We start from the raw sequence: 16,865 nt of genomic DNA, 5'->3' as shown, positions 1-16,865 counted from the left end.
GCTTCTCCCTCTCCCACTCCCCCTGTTTGTGTTCCCTCTCTCGCTGTATCTCTCTCTGTCAAATAAATAAATAAAATCTTTTAAAAAAAAAAGAGAATTACCAGTATAAAAAAGAGAGAAATATCAATATTAACAATAAAAATAGAGACAAGACCATACAACCTACAAATATTAAGATCTTAAAAGGATAAAAAGAAAACCTTTTACTAATAAATTTGAAAATTCAGATAAAATGGATAAATTCCTAGAAAAACACAACTTAACTAACACAAAAAGAAATAGAAAATCTGAGTAAATCTATACCTATTAAAATAAATGAATCCACCTTTTAAAATCTTCCTACAACAAAACTTCCAGGCCCAAATGGTTTCACCAGTAAATTCTTCCAGACATTTAAAGAACAATTCCAATCTTACAAAACCATTCCAAAGAACAGAATAAAGAGGAGAAATATCTCCTAACTTGTTTTATAAGGCCAGCAAAACCTTGATTACCAAACCTGGTAAGGGGACCACAACAATAGAAAATTATAGGTTAATCCTCTCGTGAACAAAAATATTCCTCAACAGGGGCGCCTGGGTGGCTCAGTCGTTAAGCGTCTGCCTTCGGCTCAGGTCGTGATCCCAGGGCCCTGGGATCGAGCCCCACGTCAGGCTCCCTGCTCAGCGGGAAGCCTGCTTCTCCCTCTCCCACTCCCCCTGCTTGTGTTCCCTCTCTCGCTGTGTCTCTCTCTGTCAAATAAATAAAATAAAATATTAAAAAAAAAAAATTCCTCAACAAAATATTAGCAAGTCAAATCTAGCAACATATACAAAGAATAACATATCACAACTAAGTTGAGCATAGTTAACACTCAAAAAAAATCAATGTAAGTCATATTGACAAAATAAAATAGTACAATCATGGTATCATGATACAAAAAAACTTTTGATAAAATTCATGATAAAAACTTAGCACACTAAGAAGATAACTTTCTTAATCTGATTTTTAAAAGCACCTATGTAAATCCTACATCAATATTGTACTTAATGGTCAAAGGTTGATAGCTTTTCCTCTGAGATGAGGAACAAAATAAGGATACTCACCATCACGACTTCTAGTCAACATTGTGAGAGAGATCTTAGCTAGTGCAATAATGCAAGGGATAAAAAGTCTAAGGATTGGAAAGGAAGAAATAAAGCTGTCATTATTCACAGAAATCTAACCACCTATAAAATTCTAAAACTATTAAAATTAATAAGTGAATTAGGCAAGGCCCCTGAAATAAGGTCAACAAATAAAAATCAGTTATATTTCTATATTCTAACAACAAGCAATTAGAGAGTGAAATTTTAAAATTCCAGTTACAGTAGCATAAATAAAAATCAATTAACAGTGACATCATTTTTTAGAAGATTTGTAACACCTATATCCCAGTATTTCTGCCTCAAAGAGGGCAGTTTATGCTCAGTTTAATTTCATTGTTTTAGATTGTTCTAATTTTTTTAAATGAACCTGAAATATAGAATTGTGTATATAATCTCCAAAAGTTGTAATGTTGGCTCAAATTCCTTAAAATCATTAAGGAGGTCGGGCGCCTGGATGGCTCAGTTGGTTAAGCGACTGCCTTCGGCTCAGGTCATGATCCCGGAGTCCTGGGATCGAGTCCCATGTCAGGCTCCCTGCTCAGCATGGAGTCTGCTTCTCCCTCTGACCCTCCTCCCTCTCATGCTCTCTGTCTCTCATTCTCTCTCTCGCAAATAAATAAAATCTTAAAAAAAAAAATCATTAAGGAGGTCATTTTGTATACTCTGAGTAACACAAATATATATAAATACAAAAATATTTTGTATTTCGCTGTTTAGTATCTCAAAATGAAACTGAAAGGTAAAATAGCCGACTTCACAAAAAATTAAACAAAAATATATACACATATATACCAACTATAATGTAAGAGAAGTAAAAAAAAGTTATAATAAAAATATGGATTTCAATATGCTAATACTCAAGCAATACTATATTAGAGAACACAGTAAAGTAGTCAGGTACATGTACCTCTATATAGATTGAATGAGACAGGTATGTTTTATTGGTTTCTCAAATACAAGCAGTGTTGCTTTGGGTAAGTGGTTTTTCTGAACAAAATTAAGTATGATCTCTCCTCAATTTACACAGCATTTTTAATCCTGGAAATTTCACTGCATATATATATATATATATTTCAGTGTAAAACCAATGTATGTTCTAGACTTGGAAAACTATAGAGGGTTTTCACTTACCTCCTCAGCAAAACATTTGAAAGTTGCACCGGACACGAGATAATTTGTCACTGAATGTAACAGTCCAGAACATTGTAGGACATCTACAGCATTTCTGGTTTTTGCCCAGTGAATGCTTCTAGAGCCCCTAACATATTTACGATGTGCCCCCCCCCTCCCACCCCCGGAAGCAGTACCTTGCCCATTTGAGAACCACTGGAATAGGCCAGGCTGAAAATCCAGTTTTATCCCATGCTAGCCCTGAAAACTAAGAAATCAGTCAGCTATTTACAGATCACCCCAGCCAACATATCATTTCTCCAACCTACCCAGTCACAAGCAGCAAATAACAAAAATCCTTGAAAGAATTTGAGTTTTCTCTAAAAGTATCAACACAGTCATAGTGGTTAAGAAAAATCACAGTATTTTCTAATTTCCTTCCACTTACTGTATTTGGATTATAGATTGGGGGATGTACACCACAGTCTTTTTAATATTTAGCACCTAAAAGCCTGGATCTGTCCATATTCAAACTCCCAATCAGATTTTGTAATGATTTTCAGTGAAAAATCAAATTCTTTCAAGAACTGCTGGCATGGACAATGCTCCACACCTAGTTTTACCATGTTAAAACATTATCCATAACTCCCATGTGTTCAAAAAAATACTATGCTTATTTTTCTGAGATAAAATATAGAAAAATAACAAAGTTTAAAAGAGAACTTTTTGCCCTACACTCTTGCAGAAAAAAATTTTCCAACCAAATTTTCAAATTCTCCACTCCTATTCTTTCAGATCCCTGCTTTTAAAACACTGTTGCACAAAATACTCAGAAACTTTCTAAATAAAAGGAAAATTTCAAGCTGAGTTGGAACGCCTATTTTCCAAATAAACATAATCCAGAAAATTAGTCAGAAGTCATCATTTCTATGGTTCTCATTTCCCTTTTTATAATAATCTATTATTCTTAATAATAGATGATGTTGAAAATTTTATTAATAACTATGTAATTTCACCATGCTACTTATTCTCAAGCCCTTGCCTACCAGGTAAATGGTTTGGGAGGTAAAATGACCTGGGTTTGAATCCTGACTCTGCTACTTACTAGCCATGTGTACCTATACAAAATTCTTAATCCATTTCTTTACATGCACAATACCCCCTACCCTACAGTGTTGTGACAACATGCAAAGCACCTCACAGAGCTTTTCACGTACTAGTTGTTCATTAAATAGGAGTTATGGTTGTTATTATTATAATTAGCTGTCATGTTTGCCAATATCTACTTATTAATGCATTCAACGATTTTCTTCTTAGTTGTCTCATATATATATTTTTTTTCTGGCTTGCAAAGCATTTTGAGATATGCAGGGTAAATGTTATACAATAGCTTTTGTATTTAAAAGCCTCACCGAGGGGCGCCTGGGTGGCTCAGTCAGTTAAGCGACTGCCTTGGGCTCAGGTCATAATCTCAGCGTCCTGGGATGGAGCCCCCGAGTAGAGCCCCACAGGGGGCTTCCTGCTCAGCAGGGAGTCTGCTTCTCCCTCTCCCTCTGCCCCTCCCCCTGCTCGTGCTCTCTCTCTCAAAAAAATAAAAATTATTTTATACTGAACTGTCTTTAGTACAAGAGGTACCAAAAGGAGGAAAAAGAAAGGCATTTGTTAAACCACAACTCAACATTTACTGAACATTAGTCATGTCATGGTAGCTTATAAAAATTCAGTTTCTGCCTACCAATATCCTGATGATTTATTTGCCCCTGTCAACCTCCTCAGATTTTATCTGATTCTCATTTTCAGTCTCTGCAAGGAGAGTTGACTTCCGAACAATTCACAACATTTTAAGTTTTTCTGTGATAGTTTTCAGCATAAAGAATCAAATTTTTAGATATTTATGTTTCATATTCAGGTCACCAACTAGTACTTTGGAACCTACAAATAGCTCTCATGTCTGGTTACCATGGTCACACCTTTTCCTCACCGCTGGGCACAGGCACCACACACACACACACACACACACACATACACACACACCACCTCACATTGTATACTCAGCTGCCCTCTGTCAACACATACGCATCTCCTGGCCCTGAAAAGATTCTTTGATCCCTAAAAATCGGCTTGGGAGGGCCTTGGGAGACCTTAGAAAATAATCATTCAGAACCTGTTGGGGATCTTAGACCTTTTTGAAAATCTGAGAAAAACTATTGATGTTCTCTTCATACATAAACAAAATGGACATGCCTATAAAACTGCACTTCACAGACTCCTTGAAAACCAAGTTAGTAAACTGTCATGTATTTCAGTGTTTCTCAAACTCCTGACTGGGATTCACAGTAAGAAACAGATCTGACATCAAGACAGCCTATACCTACATTAGGGCGCCTGGGTGGCTCAGTTGGTTAAGCGACTGCCTTCGGCTCAGGTCATGATCCTGGAGTCCCTGGATCGAGTCCCGCATCGGGCTCCCTGCTCGGCAGGGAGTCTGCTTCTCCCTCTGACCCTCCCCCCTCTCATGTGCTCTCTCTCTTAAATAAATAAAATCTTTAAAAAAAAAAAGACAGGCTATACCTACATGCATAAACAAGCATAAGTACCCAAAACAGAAGTTTCAGTAAACAATGTTTACCCTTACCACGTGTAATAGTGTCTGACATTTTCTATTCTATGTCATCTTTCTACAATGTTGCTCGAGACTCACTACATTACTTTCTTACTACCCACAACCTGAAGGGCAGTGATCCAGTCTAACATTTCTCCATTTTAAGTAAACTAAGATCCAAAGGAATAAAGGGTCTTGTCCTTAGTCACTAATAAATTAGGTGAAACAAGCCAGAACCTAACTATCTTGATTCCCAACCAAAGGCTCTTTCCAAAACAAAGTGAAACAAAAATTCTAAATACCAACTCCCCTCAAAAAGCAGCTAGGGATTTGAAGCTTAAAACATGCTGACACACTGAGAAACTGAGTGTTAAAATTCCAAACAGTAGTGAATATTAGCCTCATCCTGAGCCTCCGGTTGAGGCAGTCTTAACTTTTTCTAGAACATGAGCATGGCCTGGCATGACATGGCATATAAGCAATTTTTTTTTTCTTTCCAAAAATCCTTTCTCTGGCCACTGAAAACAACACAGGGAAAGCCAACACTACTGAGTTCATTTAAATACTTTGGATTACATAGGCACAGGTTTTATTTGTTCACCAGAGGCCGGCTTAGCAGTGGAGAGGCCCTATTTCCACTTGCCAGCCCCATGCATACATAGTTCTTGCCCCGCACCTAAGGCTGCTTGATTAATATTTAAATATCAAAACCACACAGATCAATACATGGATGTGAATGATCCAGAGCCTATTAGATGTTAATATTACCAACACCAACTACCCCTGCCCCTTTTAAAGCCTCACTTACAGAAAGTGGCATTGCTTGGGAGACTTCATTACAGTTTAGTAGATTAAAATACCAGTCTCCTCACTGGCATCAGGCTGTTTGTGGCTTTGGGGTTTTGTTTTTTGTGTTTTGTTTTTTTTGGTTTGGTTTGGTTTTTTGTCGGGGGGGGGGGCGGTTGGTCAGGGGAGGGTGGCTTTTCTTTTTTAATGTGGAATAAACATCACTGACCATCACAAGGTGAGACTCTTACAACAAGCCAGAGTGGCTGGGTACTGGTCTGGGGAAGGCCAAGCCTGGGGGCCCTGGCGTAAAGGGAGGAGGTAAAGGCTTGGGGCCTGTGTCGTCTCCCTGGTCACCCAAACAACTTAACTCGGTGTGGGAGAGGCTCGGTGGGCGCAAGTAACCTGCCCGGGGTTGCTGCGTGCCAGCCTCCACCCGCGCACCCCAACCCCGGTGTCCAAGGGCAAAGTGCTGGGGCCTCCTTAACGCAGAGCTCATAGCAAGGAGAGGGTGGGGTGCAAATTGCTGCGCAGCGGCTAGGGTGCGAGAACAGCGAAAGCCCTAGGGGAAAAGGGGGGCGGGCAAACCCTAAAATTAGCGCCCAGGAAGCAGGGGCTGGGCACGGTGGTGCGGAGATGGCGTCTTCTGCTGCGGCGGCTGCCCTGGAGCTTTCCTGGGGGGCGGGGGTCTTCCCCGGGAGTCTGGCCCCTCTGCGCCTGCCACTGCCGCTAGGACCAGGACCAGGAGCCGACGCAGCAGGAAGGGCTCCTTCCGGTAACAGGGTCGGGGAACACATGTAGCCTCCGGAGACCTGGAGGTCTATCGCTCCTCCCCCAACTGCGGCAGAAAATTTAAGGAGCCTCGGAATTTAAAACACCAGAATCCTTCAGAATCCCTGTTGTTGAACTAAAAATTTGGTTGGCTCATTTTAGTGAGCCCTGTCCTTTCCTGAGTTTTCATTTAAATCCATTTTTCTCTTCCCCCGTGCCTCAAATGGAATTCGGAATTGGAGTAGGGGGGGGGGGGGGGGGGTGGTGATAATGTATCAGGGATCTAGGGTCTGGAGGCTGGAGGGGTGGGGGTAGTTTGCATGCGAACATCTCTGCAAGATAAACAGTTCTGAAGGTCAGTGATGGCTCTCCACTGGGTCCTCCTGAACGGGTGAACATTCATTAAGGAATTCTCCGTCAACATTTTTCTTGTGAACCCAAACTGTAAAAGTCCTAAGTATTTCAGATATTCCAATTGCAATAATGCATCAAAAACCTACATATTAATTAACTATTGTGAACTCTCCTAAAATAAAATTATCAAAATCCTGAGAGCTCTTATAAGAATATCTGTGAAATGGAAATGTGTGTTATTCAGCCAAGATTAAATGAAGAATGCAAAAATATTGTTCTATTTGGTAGCACGGATATGGAAAATTAAATGACACAATCTTTGGAAACCAGAAGCCAGTCATTAAAAAAAAAAAAGAGTCATGTTTATTATGTAACTAGAATTTTAAATATATATATACACAGTAATCTAAAGTCAGCCATTAATACAAACTAAGCATATCTGTGGAGTGACATTTCATCCCTAGCATCTTTTAGCCTCCCCTCTGCAGCTGGCCCCTTACCTTTATTTTCAGAATCTTTCATTCTCTCTTTCCTCCCTGTGCTGCAAATGAGCAGGAAAGTCCGGCTGATTCTGCAAACCTGACTTTTGATTTGTCATTCACAGAGAGTCAGCGGTCTCAGGGGCGAAGTCCCTCAACGGAGGAGCACCCGAGCTCTGATAATTGCATGCAAGTCAGTGTGCAGGGTGATAATTTTGCTTATGCTGGAGCAGAAAGGATGGGGATGAAGGCCGACGTAAACACAAATTCCAAAACATGGCATGGAACTGGATCTGGAGTCTAGGCTTGCCTTTCCTTCTCTTAGATTAGGGAACCAACTGTTTAGTGCCTCCTCAGCTCTGTAGAGATTAGGTTCAGGTTGAAAGGGGAATATCTGTGCCATGTGCCAAGCTTATTCTCAAATGGAGACCTTAATTTTGGAGGGAATTAAGAGACCCATGCTTTGTGTTCTTTTTCATATTCATTCATTCAACAAATATTTCTTTTACCTCTCTGTGGCCCAGGCTCCATGCTAAGTAGTGGGGATACAACAGTGAAGAGGACCAGTCCCACTCCTCAAGCTGCTCCCAGGCTGTTAAAGTACAGAGGCATACGGTGACCCGTGTCTGCTGCATGGACACGGATTACTGAACCCATTTCATCCAGGCATAAGTTGATTCTCAAGGCTGAGCCAGAAGTGGGCATGAGGAAGCCAGACCATGAGAGCCCTCTCTTAGAGGGCAAGGAAAATTCAAGCAAATCTTTCAATCATCCAATTCTGGCTTACTTTCAATCATTACATAGCTCAGATTCATTCCTTCATCCCTTCATTAAACAAATGTTTATTTGTACCAGGTAGAATTCCATCTGTTAGGGATTCAAGAGTGCAGAAAACAGACCAAATCCTGCTCTTGTGGCTATTACATTTGGGTGAGTGTATCCAGACAGATAATAAACAAACAAACGTAAACATACAGTAAACGGCAATAAATGCCATGAGGAAAAATGAAGCGTGGTAATGAAGTAACAGACATGCCATCTTAGACAGTGTGGCCAGAGGAAGTGACCTTTAATTTATTTTATGAAAAATGGGTCAGAGGCATCATAGTCCCTTCCAAATATCTTCACTCAGATGTTGTTCTTTAAGTGCTGACTCCTCACAACCTCCTCTGCTCTAGGTGATAAGGGGTGTTTATTCCCCATTATACATGGGTAAACTGATATCCAAAAAGATTAACTGACCCAATCAAGGACCTCACTAAGTTGTAAGAAGAGCAACAACAAGAAATACACCTACCTGTTGCTCTCATCCCCAGAAATTGCGGGGTTAAATGCAATACTGACATGGAAAATCTGCTGGAGTAGGAGTTGAGATAAGAGGGTCGAAGACCTACGTCTACCACTATTAACTGAGTGGTGCAGGGGAGGTGACAACCTCTCTGGCACCAGGTTCCTCATCCATAAAGTGGGGCTAATCCTATCTGCCCTGTGTATGTGCCCGGCCTTTCAGAAGATCAAAAGGGAGAATAGATGTGGTACTTGGCAAACTAAGCCCTATATAAATGCAAGGTATAATTATCAGCATACATGGGCACATTGAAGAGAACTAATTGCTAGTGTTCACCTGGTCATTACTGTAGCCCAAGAGTCAAATATAGCTGTACAGGGAAAGCTTGCCACAGCCACTAGGGGTCCTGGAGTTGATTTCTAGCTGCCACAATTGAAAGACTCCCTGAAAGTTTTGGGAAATGTTAAGTATTGCTTTTTGTTCCATCTTTCCTTGGTAGGGGGGTAATACCTTTATGCTTTTCTTTGATAACTTAAGACCGGTGAGGAAAATCTGCCTTCACTGGAACTCCTTGCTGGCCACCAAGTGAGCCATGTTGGTGCATAGACCACATCAAAGAAACAGGCATCTCCATCTCCAAGGACCAAGTCCAGGACGGTCAAAATGTGCCCAGTTAGGAGCACTTTGGGGGCAGAGAGGGGAGAGAAGTAGGTGGTAAGAAGCCACCGTTTGTGCACTCTTTCATTCAATAAATATTCATTGTGCCAGGCACTGCTCTGAACACTGGGAATGACACAGTGCTGAAGAAAGCATTCTGTCCTCAAGAAGCCTGTGGCTTCAGGGCAAGAGGTTCCTATGAGGTATGCTGATTTACTGATTAGGTAGAGGAATGCCAAGGCCTGGGTTTGAATAGTAGGGCAGGGTCCATAAAGCAGGACAGATGGTTTGAACATGGGCTCTGCTATGTCCTGGCCCCTAAAGTAAGCTGGGACCCTCTCCTACACCTCTCTCTGTCTGTATTTCCTGCTCTGTAAGATGAAGACAATAATGGAACCTACCTCCTAGGGTTGGGTGAGGCTCAAATGAGTTAATACATGTAAAGTACATGGCACAAAGCCTGACACATAAAGTGAGGCTTCCATAAATGCTGTAAGACTAATATTACTACCTTGTGACCTGGGTCAAGTTTACCCCTCTGCACCTTCTACAGAAAATAATAACTAGCTGGTAGGGCTGCTGTGAGAGTTATACATCAGAAAGAACATACGGGCCTTGGCATAAAGGAGTAGCTCCCCCTTGCCAGCCTCGCTCCAGGAGGTGAGCTTTAATCAAGGAGGCTTCCCAGGAAAAAAAGACTAAGTCTGGGAGGAGTGAGGAAGTAGGAAATGGGCTGCCATTTATATTAAAAAGGAAGCCAGTTGCTTTCGAGAGTGTGGTCATTTCTAGGGGAACCTACATTTTACCCAACATTGTACTTTGAAAAGTTTCACACATATGGAAAGTTGGAAGTGTTGCATGGCGAACATCTTTGACTACATTTTGCTATTTGCTTTATCACATATGTGTTCATCTCTATCCATCCTTAATTGACTGGTTGTTGTTGTTGTTTTTTAATTAAGTGGAAACAGGTTTGAAGTCCTCTTCAAATAAAAAGAGCCTTTACTTTCCCTCCTGCTACAATATTTACAAAAGCCTTAGATCTCTGGTTCTGGGGCTATTCCAAGCAGGGTCAGGTGAATTCTCAGAACTCTTGTCTTGCCCCACAGTAAACCTCAAGGCCCCATCCAGTCGAGGGACCAGAATGGGCTCAAGCCTTGGAGCTTTCCAAAATAAAGCAGTGTCTCTGACAAACCCCACACTTCGAAGAAACTGGTATCAAGGACCTCTGTAAACACCCATTAAGGGAAATGATGCCCTATGTCAATAGCTGGGTTTAGCAAAAGCTCAAACAGGCTCCACTGGCCACCAAGTCCTTTCACAGCTCTGCACAGTCCTTGTCTTGTTTGATGCCACTTCTGAATCACTAGACCAGTGAGTCATGCCCAGTAAGGGAGGCCATCTTGAAAGCAAAACCAAATAGAATTTTCAAGAACAATGAGTGAAACCCTGAATTGAAAAAGAATAAGGCTTTTTATTGTCCTTGTAAAACAAAAATGAAAGAAAAAATGCTGTTGTTAATATTGTGGGTTCAACTTCCCAGCTGTAAATTTTACACTGAAGAAAAACTGAGCAAAAAAGAGCTTTTACATTCTTTTGGAAATTTGAGAGCAAAAGAGGCTTGAAGGCTATGTCCCAAATTAGGCAGACCTAATGACCTTTCAGTGACTAGCCCTGACCCTCTTCTAGCTGAGTCATTCATTCCCAAAACATGCTGAGGTGGTGACAGCAGGGTGGCTTCACTTCGTCTTCCTCCAGTCCACCAAGCCTCTGGATGGTTTGCTCAGAGCATCTGAGTGGCCATAACCGAGATGAATAGAGAAAAATTGCTGCCTGGGGGTGAAGGAAGGTTAGTAAGGAGGGTCACCACACAGGAGGGCAGCATGACTATAAGAAAAGCTGCAGAGGCTCCCATGAAGCCACACTACAAGGCAAAGGGAAGGGAACTGATATATGGAGTATCTACTCTGTACCAGGCACTCTTCTTATCATCATCTTCAGACATTTATTGAGAACTTATTTGCTAAGCATTGTGTTGAAACAAAGGCTTTCACAGCACCCTGCCTGGGTTTGAATCCCAGTTTACCAGTTGTGTAACTTTGGAAATGTTACTTAACCTCTCTGTGCTTCAATTTTCTCATTGGTAAAACAGATGGCAAAACAAGGTTATTGTCAGAATGAAATGAAATAAAAATATGCATAGGTCTGGCCAGTGGCTGGTACAGAGTAAACAGTGCATACACGGTAACTCTTGCCATTCCATCTTTTTTAGATGAGAAAAATGAGGCAGAAAGGAGGAGAAGTGACTTGCCAAAGGATACACAGCTAAAAAGTAGCATAGCTAGGATACTTTGTTCTCAAAACAACATTGTGAGGGAGGTGATACCATCTTCCTTTTACAGAAGAGGGACCTAGTAACTTGCTCATGCCATAAGCTGGCAAATGAGAGAGTTAACATTTTAGAACACACATTTGCTGACTTTAAAGCCTTTGCACATCCAGCTAGGCCAGTGGTTCTCAAACGTTAGCATACATCAGAATTACAGCAAGGCTTGTTAAGACAGATTGCTGGACCCTATCTCCAGAGTTTCTGATTTGGTAGCTGTGAGGTGGGGGCCAACACTGCATTTCTAACAAGTTCCAGGAGAGGTTGATACTGCTAGTCTAGAGACCACACCTGGAGAACTACTGTTGGACAATTATGCACCTGTATGCAGAAGAGATGGTAGGGAATAGGGCCTAAAGATCGTAGGTCAATGAGTTTTTCCCACTCTGACACAGGGTTGGTTACTTCGCAAAGCCTAGCAAATATCCTTGTATTTACAGAGGTCTTTCATATTTATGATCTCATTTTATCTTTCCAATATCCCTCGGTAGTAATCATTATTTCCATTCAATGTGATTTGTTTTTAGGGGTATACGGTTAGAAATGGCAGTGAAGGATTAAACCGCAGATCACCTGTCCTCCTCTCCAAGTAACTTGTCCTGGAAAGCACCATCTGCTGATGGAGACTGGCTCAAGTTCCAGTCTCTGTCTTTCCAGGGAATATTGCAGCTCAGGAAAGGGTTCTTTGCCCCAGCAGGATTTCGGGCAGGTAATTTCTGGTGGGAGAAACTCGGGGCCAGTTTTCTACCACTGTTTCAAGAGTCCCCAGAAGCTAAACTACTTCTCACTTGCAGCCTCCTGGTGGGGAAAAAAAAAAAGGTGGGAACAAAAAGGATGGTGTGAACGACCTTCTGGTTAGTACAAAAGGAACAGCTGCCCCTAAGGAGCTTCCCAACCATGTTTTAGTCCCATAGGTTACTGAGCTTTCCAGCCCTGTGACTAACCATTGTTGGGATGTGATCATATGGTACACTATCTGGACTAATATTAATAAAAATAATAACTACCACCTTGTACACTACTGTGTACCAGGCACTTTATATACATTAACTCATTTAATCATCACAGTAACATTGTGACATAGGAATTATCATCTCTATTTTATATATGACATATAACTGAGTTTTAGAAAGATTTAGCACCTTGCCCAAGATCACAGCTTATTACTGTGCCACTTACTAATGACAGATTCAAATCAGAGTCTGGCACCAAAGCACATGATTCTAGATGCCCAGATTGGTGTTTATCACTTATGAGATGATGTCCCATCATTATGAGAAATTCAGGCCACCTTTAAAAAAAATGGGGATATGGATTTCTTTCATTGCATCATATTTATTAATTTTACTTCTCTCCATGAGTATAGATTTTGGAACATCTTTATTTTTTGCAGGGAGATGTGGCAGAAAGAATGCTGTATGGGCAATCAGGCCTGAGTCTGCCACTCCATCAGTCATAATGACCTCCTGCAAGTCACTCTGTCTCTTGCTTCACCTTCCTCATCTATAAAATGGGAGAAATAAACACCATCTGCCCTCCCTCCTTCAAGGGTGCTGTTAAGATTGAAACAAGATCTTGTAGTTGACCTATTCTATAAACTGTAATGTACCATATAACATAAGACATTATAATGGCCTTACCCAAGGTTGTATGGGAGTAGGGGAAGTAGAGAAATAGTGATCAATCATGATTCTACTTAAGAAAAAAGAGGTGTGGGGATGCCTGGGTGGCTCAGTCAGTTAAGCATCTGCCTTTGACTCAGGTCATGATCCCAGAGTCCTGGGATCAAGCCCCACATCCGGCTCCTTGCTCAGCAGAGAGCCTTCTTCTCCCTCTGCCTGCCGTTCCCACTGCTTGTGCAGTCTCTCTCTCTCTCTCTAACAAATAAATAAATAAAATCTTAAAAAAAAGAAAGAAAGAAAGAAAGAAAGAAAGAAAGAGAAAGAAAGAAAGAAAGAAAGAAAGAAAGAAAGAAAGAAAGAAAGAAAAAAGAGATGTGGTGTGGCAGTGGATTCCAAGAAGCCATGGGTGACCTCTAGGACAGGAAGAGAGAAGAGAGGAGAGGACAACTGTATGCACAGTATAGACTTGGCTTTAAAAACTATTGAACTAGGAGACTTACTCTAACCCATTTTACTACGGTAGAAATATCTAGTTAGTCCTCTTTTGTAAACATTCACACAACACCAGGAATTACATTCTGCATGTAATTATCACTCAAGGAATACTTGTTGCAGTGACCCTTCTATTCAACTCCTCAGGCAAGCTAAAGTAAAAGGGTGGTTAGCCTTCAGACCTACTAAGGTTCAGCAACAGTTCAATGGCAGCGGGGAAGGAATTTAATTGTATATTGACTAAAAGTAATAACACATTCTTTGAAAGCCAGTGAGATGACAATACCAAGCCTTAGTCTAACTATCAACATAGAAAAGCTTGTTTCTAACTCAATAAATAAATATGTAAAAGATAATTCTTGCATTGGGTCAAATTTAGTTTTAGAATGTTTACTCTGCGCCAGCACTTTACAATTATTAACTCATTTAACTCATCAATTCATTTAATCTTCCAAACAATCCTGCGGTGGAGGTGGAGGGCGGGGGGTGAGGACTGTATCAATGACAGGGCCCTGGTGCAGTGTAGCTTCTGCCCTGGATCAGGTCGGCCATTTTAGAAATCAAGGAATGTCAGCCTCTCAGAAAAAGAATCCTCAGATGACAGAAACAGATGGAAAGGACAAGACAGGACACACACACACACTAGCCAACAGGTATCCAGAAAGTACCAAGCCTGGACATAGCCTGGTAGGGGATGCAAAGATGAACCCGCCCACGTGGAATCTATAATATCAGATGAACAGTGACAAATACCCTACTCAAAAAGAGGTTACAGGTGGCAGAAACCCCAGGAAAGGCTTCACAGAGGAAATGGCATTTGTGCATCCCTGATGGATGGGTAGGCTGAGAGACAAGGGCATGGCCATTGCAAATACACACAAGGCAGTGAGCTAGCAGATCATGTCATGCCCTTGCTGAGAACACTTCAGTAGCTTTCCAGCTCACATTAGAAATAAAATCCAAACTCCTCCTCGTCATGTCCTACCTAGACCTGGATCCAGGCCCTGCCTCCCTCACTTTCCCCTTGCTAAGCTCAGGCACAGGGGGAACCTTTTCCAATTGTTATTGTCTCTGGCAGGAATGCTCTCCCCAGGCTCCATGCTGGAGTAACTCCCACTCAGTCTTCTAGTCTTGGTTTAAATCACATTGCCTCAGAGAGGTCTTCCCTGTCCACCTGCTGTGCAAGCCAGGGCGCCTCTGCCTTTTTTCCTCTCCCAGGACACTATGTGATTCCTTTCCAGCACGCATAGCAATCTGTAATGGGGATGTTTACCTATCTTATTTGTATAATGTCTGTTTCCCCCTCTAGAAGTGCCATGAGCTGGGCCTTGCCTACCTTGTTCACTCCAGGCCCTGGCACACGGGAAGAGCTCAATACAAATTGTGGAAGGAATGAATGGAGTGAATCAGTGATTAAATAAATGTGAGTTAAGGCCATGGTGGGAACAGGGTGTACTGTGTTTGGTAAGTAGTTTACTGTGACTAGAGCTTAGGAGATAACAGGGAATCACTGCAGACAGGTTGGAAAGGGGGTGGGTCCAGAAGGGGAAGACCCTGAAGGTAGCCTTGGGTCCAGATTGATTCGCCCCAATGACTACTGCATTGCAGGCAACCGGCCAGGTGTTGGGCGGGACGCAAACCTGAGTAGACTGGGTCCCGGAGGCAGCCTGAATTCCTTCTGCCCAGAGTCAAAAGCACAGACAGGGGCTTTTGCAGGAAATAAGCTGCAACCACCTGGCCCAACGAGAGATGCTTAAGGGGCCAAGGGGTGGAAGGAGAAAGGAGGCAGTGCCGAGACCGGCCCCGGCACTTCGGTGAGCAGCCCCGCGAGAGCTTGGGGGATTGGGCTTGTCACAGAGGCCGAGCGTCAGGGCGGGGGGTCGCCGGGGCCAGGCCGGACATCCAGGCCGCGCCGCCCCCGCCCTCAGGTCCCCGGGGCCGAGCGGTGGGCCTGAGAGGCCGCCCCCGGCTGCGGGAGCCACCGCGGCCCCCCGCCCCTGCAGTCCAGTCCCAGCCGGCCGCGCGCGTTAACAGGTCCCCCCGCCGCGACCACACTCACCCTGCGCCGCCTTGGGAGCCGAGCGCGTCCTCCACAGCCGCCGGGTCGCCTTCCACGGCCGCAGAGAAGAAAACAGCCTCCGGCTCTTCTTGCCGCCCTTCTCAGTTGCTCCCATCTGTGCGCCCGCGCCCCTCCCCCGCCGCCGCCGCCGCCGCCGCCCGAGGGTGGCTTCGCGCTTCCCCGGCCGCCGCGCGTCTGCAGGTGCCGCGCTGTCGCCGGGGTGGACGCGGCCGCGGGGGGAGGAGCTTGCGGCCGGGGGTGGGGGGCTGGCTGCTCGCGCCCAGCCCGCGGGGTGTGGCCGGCCGAGGCGTGGACACTGCCGCGAGGCGCCCCCTCACGAAGCCCCGGAGCGCCAGGCAGCTGTGCAGGGGAACGCTTTAGTCCCCCGTCCTTCGTTCAGAAGACGGCGATGGAGTGCCAGGTACTGCTAGGCATCATTAATTAACACCGGAACCCCCGGGGAAGTGCACTGATTTTTATCCCCAAATTCCAAATGGTAAAACTGAAGCTCCGAGAGGTGAAGTCATCTGCCCATAGCTGCTAAATGGTGACAGTTCCCAAGTTCTGGGCTCTAACCATATTTTTTTCATACCTCGCTATTGTCTCAGAATGATCCCACATTATTTTTTTTTTTAATTGTTAAGTCTGACAGATATTCCTACTCTCCTGATACAACAGCTTATGAATCACTAATGATTTTTTGAGAACCCAGTCTAGGTCCAGGCACTTTTACATACATGCCATTAAACCTCGCAGCACCCCGTGGGGTGGGAGGCATTTTCCCATCTTCCCGTTGAGGAACCCGAAATGACAGAGGTGAGACTGCCCGTGCCCCCACCACTTTGTCTCTGTCGTGATTTAGCTTGTAATTTGGAGTGTCTGAGAGGAAGATCCAAACCAAGATCCCTTAACACTTGCTGGCTGCAGTAAGTGTAGCCAATATTTATGGGGTGCTTTTTATGTGTCAGATTTTACATACATTACCTTATTTAACCCTCCCAATGATACTCATGGGAGAGAAATTATTAATCCACACTTAACAGGTGAAAAAAAAAAACAAACAAACCAGCATCAGAGAGGGCAGGTTACACATATAAAACCTTAATAAAGTTTATATGTTTGGTGGGATCAT

The 16,865-nt window shown here is 43.2% G+C and overlaps 1 protein-coding gene across 2 annotated transcripts in view; it reads right to left on the bottom strand.

Annotated features, from left to right (window-relative positions):
- DNAJC6 (DnaJ heat shock protein family (Hsp40) member C6) overlaps positions 1-15,840 on the bottom strand; it is a 143,914-nt gene extending 128,074 nt beyond the window's left edge. The window contains exon 1 of one of the 2 annotated variants that reach the window (XM_021679967.1): positions 15,734-15,840. Coding sequence is in view for 1 of the 2 variants with exons in the window: in XM_021679968.2 (XP_021535643.1) it covers positions 7,251-7,272 (22 nt within the window). In the remaining variant the exon portion in view is untranslated. Of the gene's footprint in view, positions 1-7,250; positions 7,449-15,733 lie in introns of those variants that run through there. The other variant, XM_021679968.2, reaches the window with a different exon arrangement.
- Positions 15,841-16,865: the final 1,025 nt, after the last annotated feature.

Source organism: Neomonachus schauinslandi, chromosome 4, assembly GCF_002201575.2.
Source record: "Neomonachus schauinslandi chromosome 4, ASM220157v2, whole genome shotgun sequence".
Classification (NCBI taxonomy): Eukaryota; Metazoa; Chordata; class Mammalia; order Carnivora; family Phocidae; genus Neomonachus; species Neomonachus schauinslandi.
The sequence above is the reverse complement of the archived record's forward strand: the minus strand, read 5'-3'. Positions and strand labels throughout refer to the sequence as shown.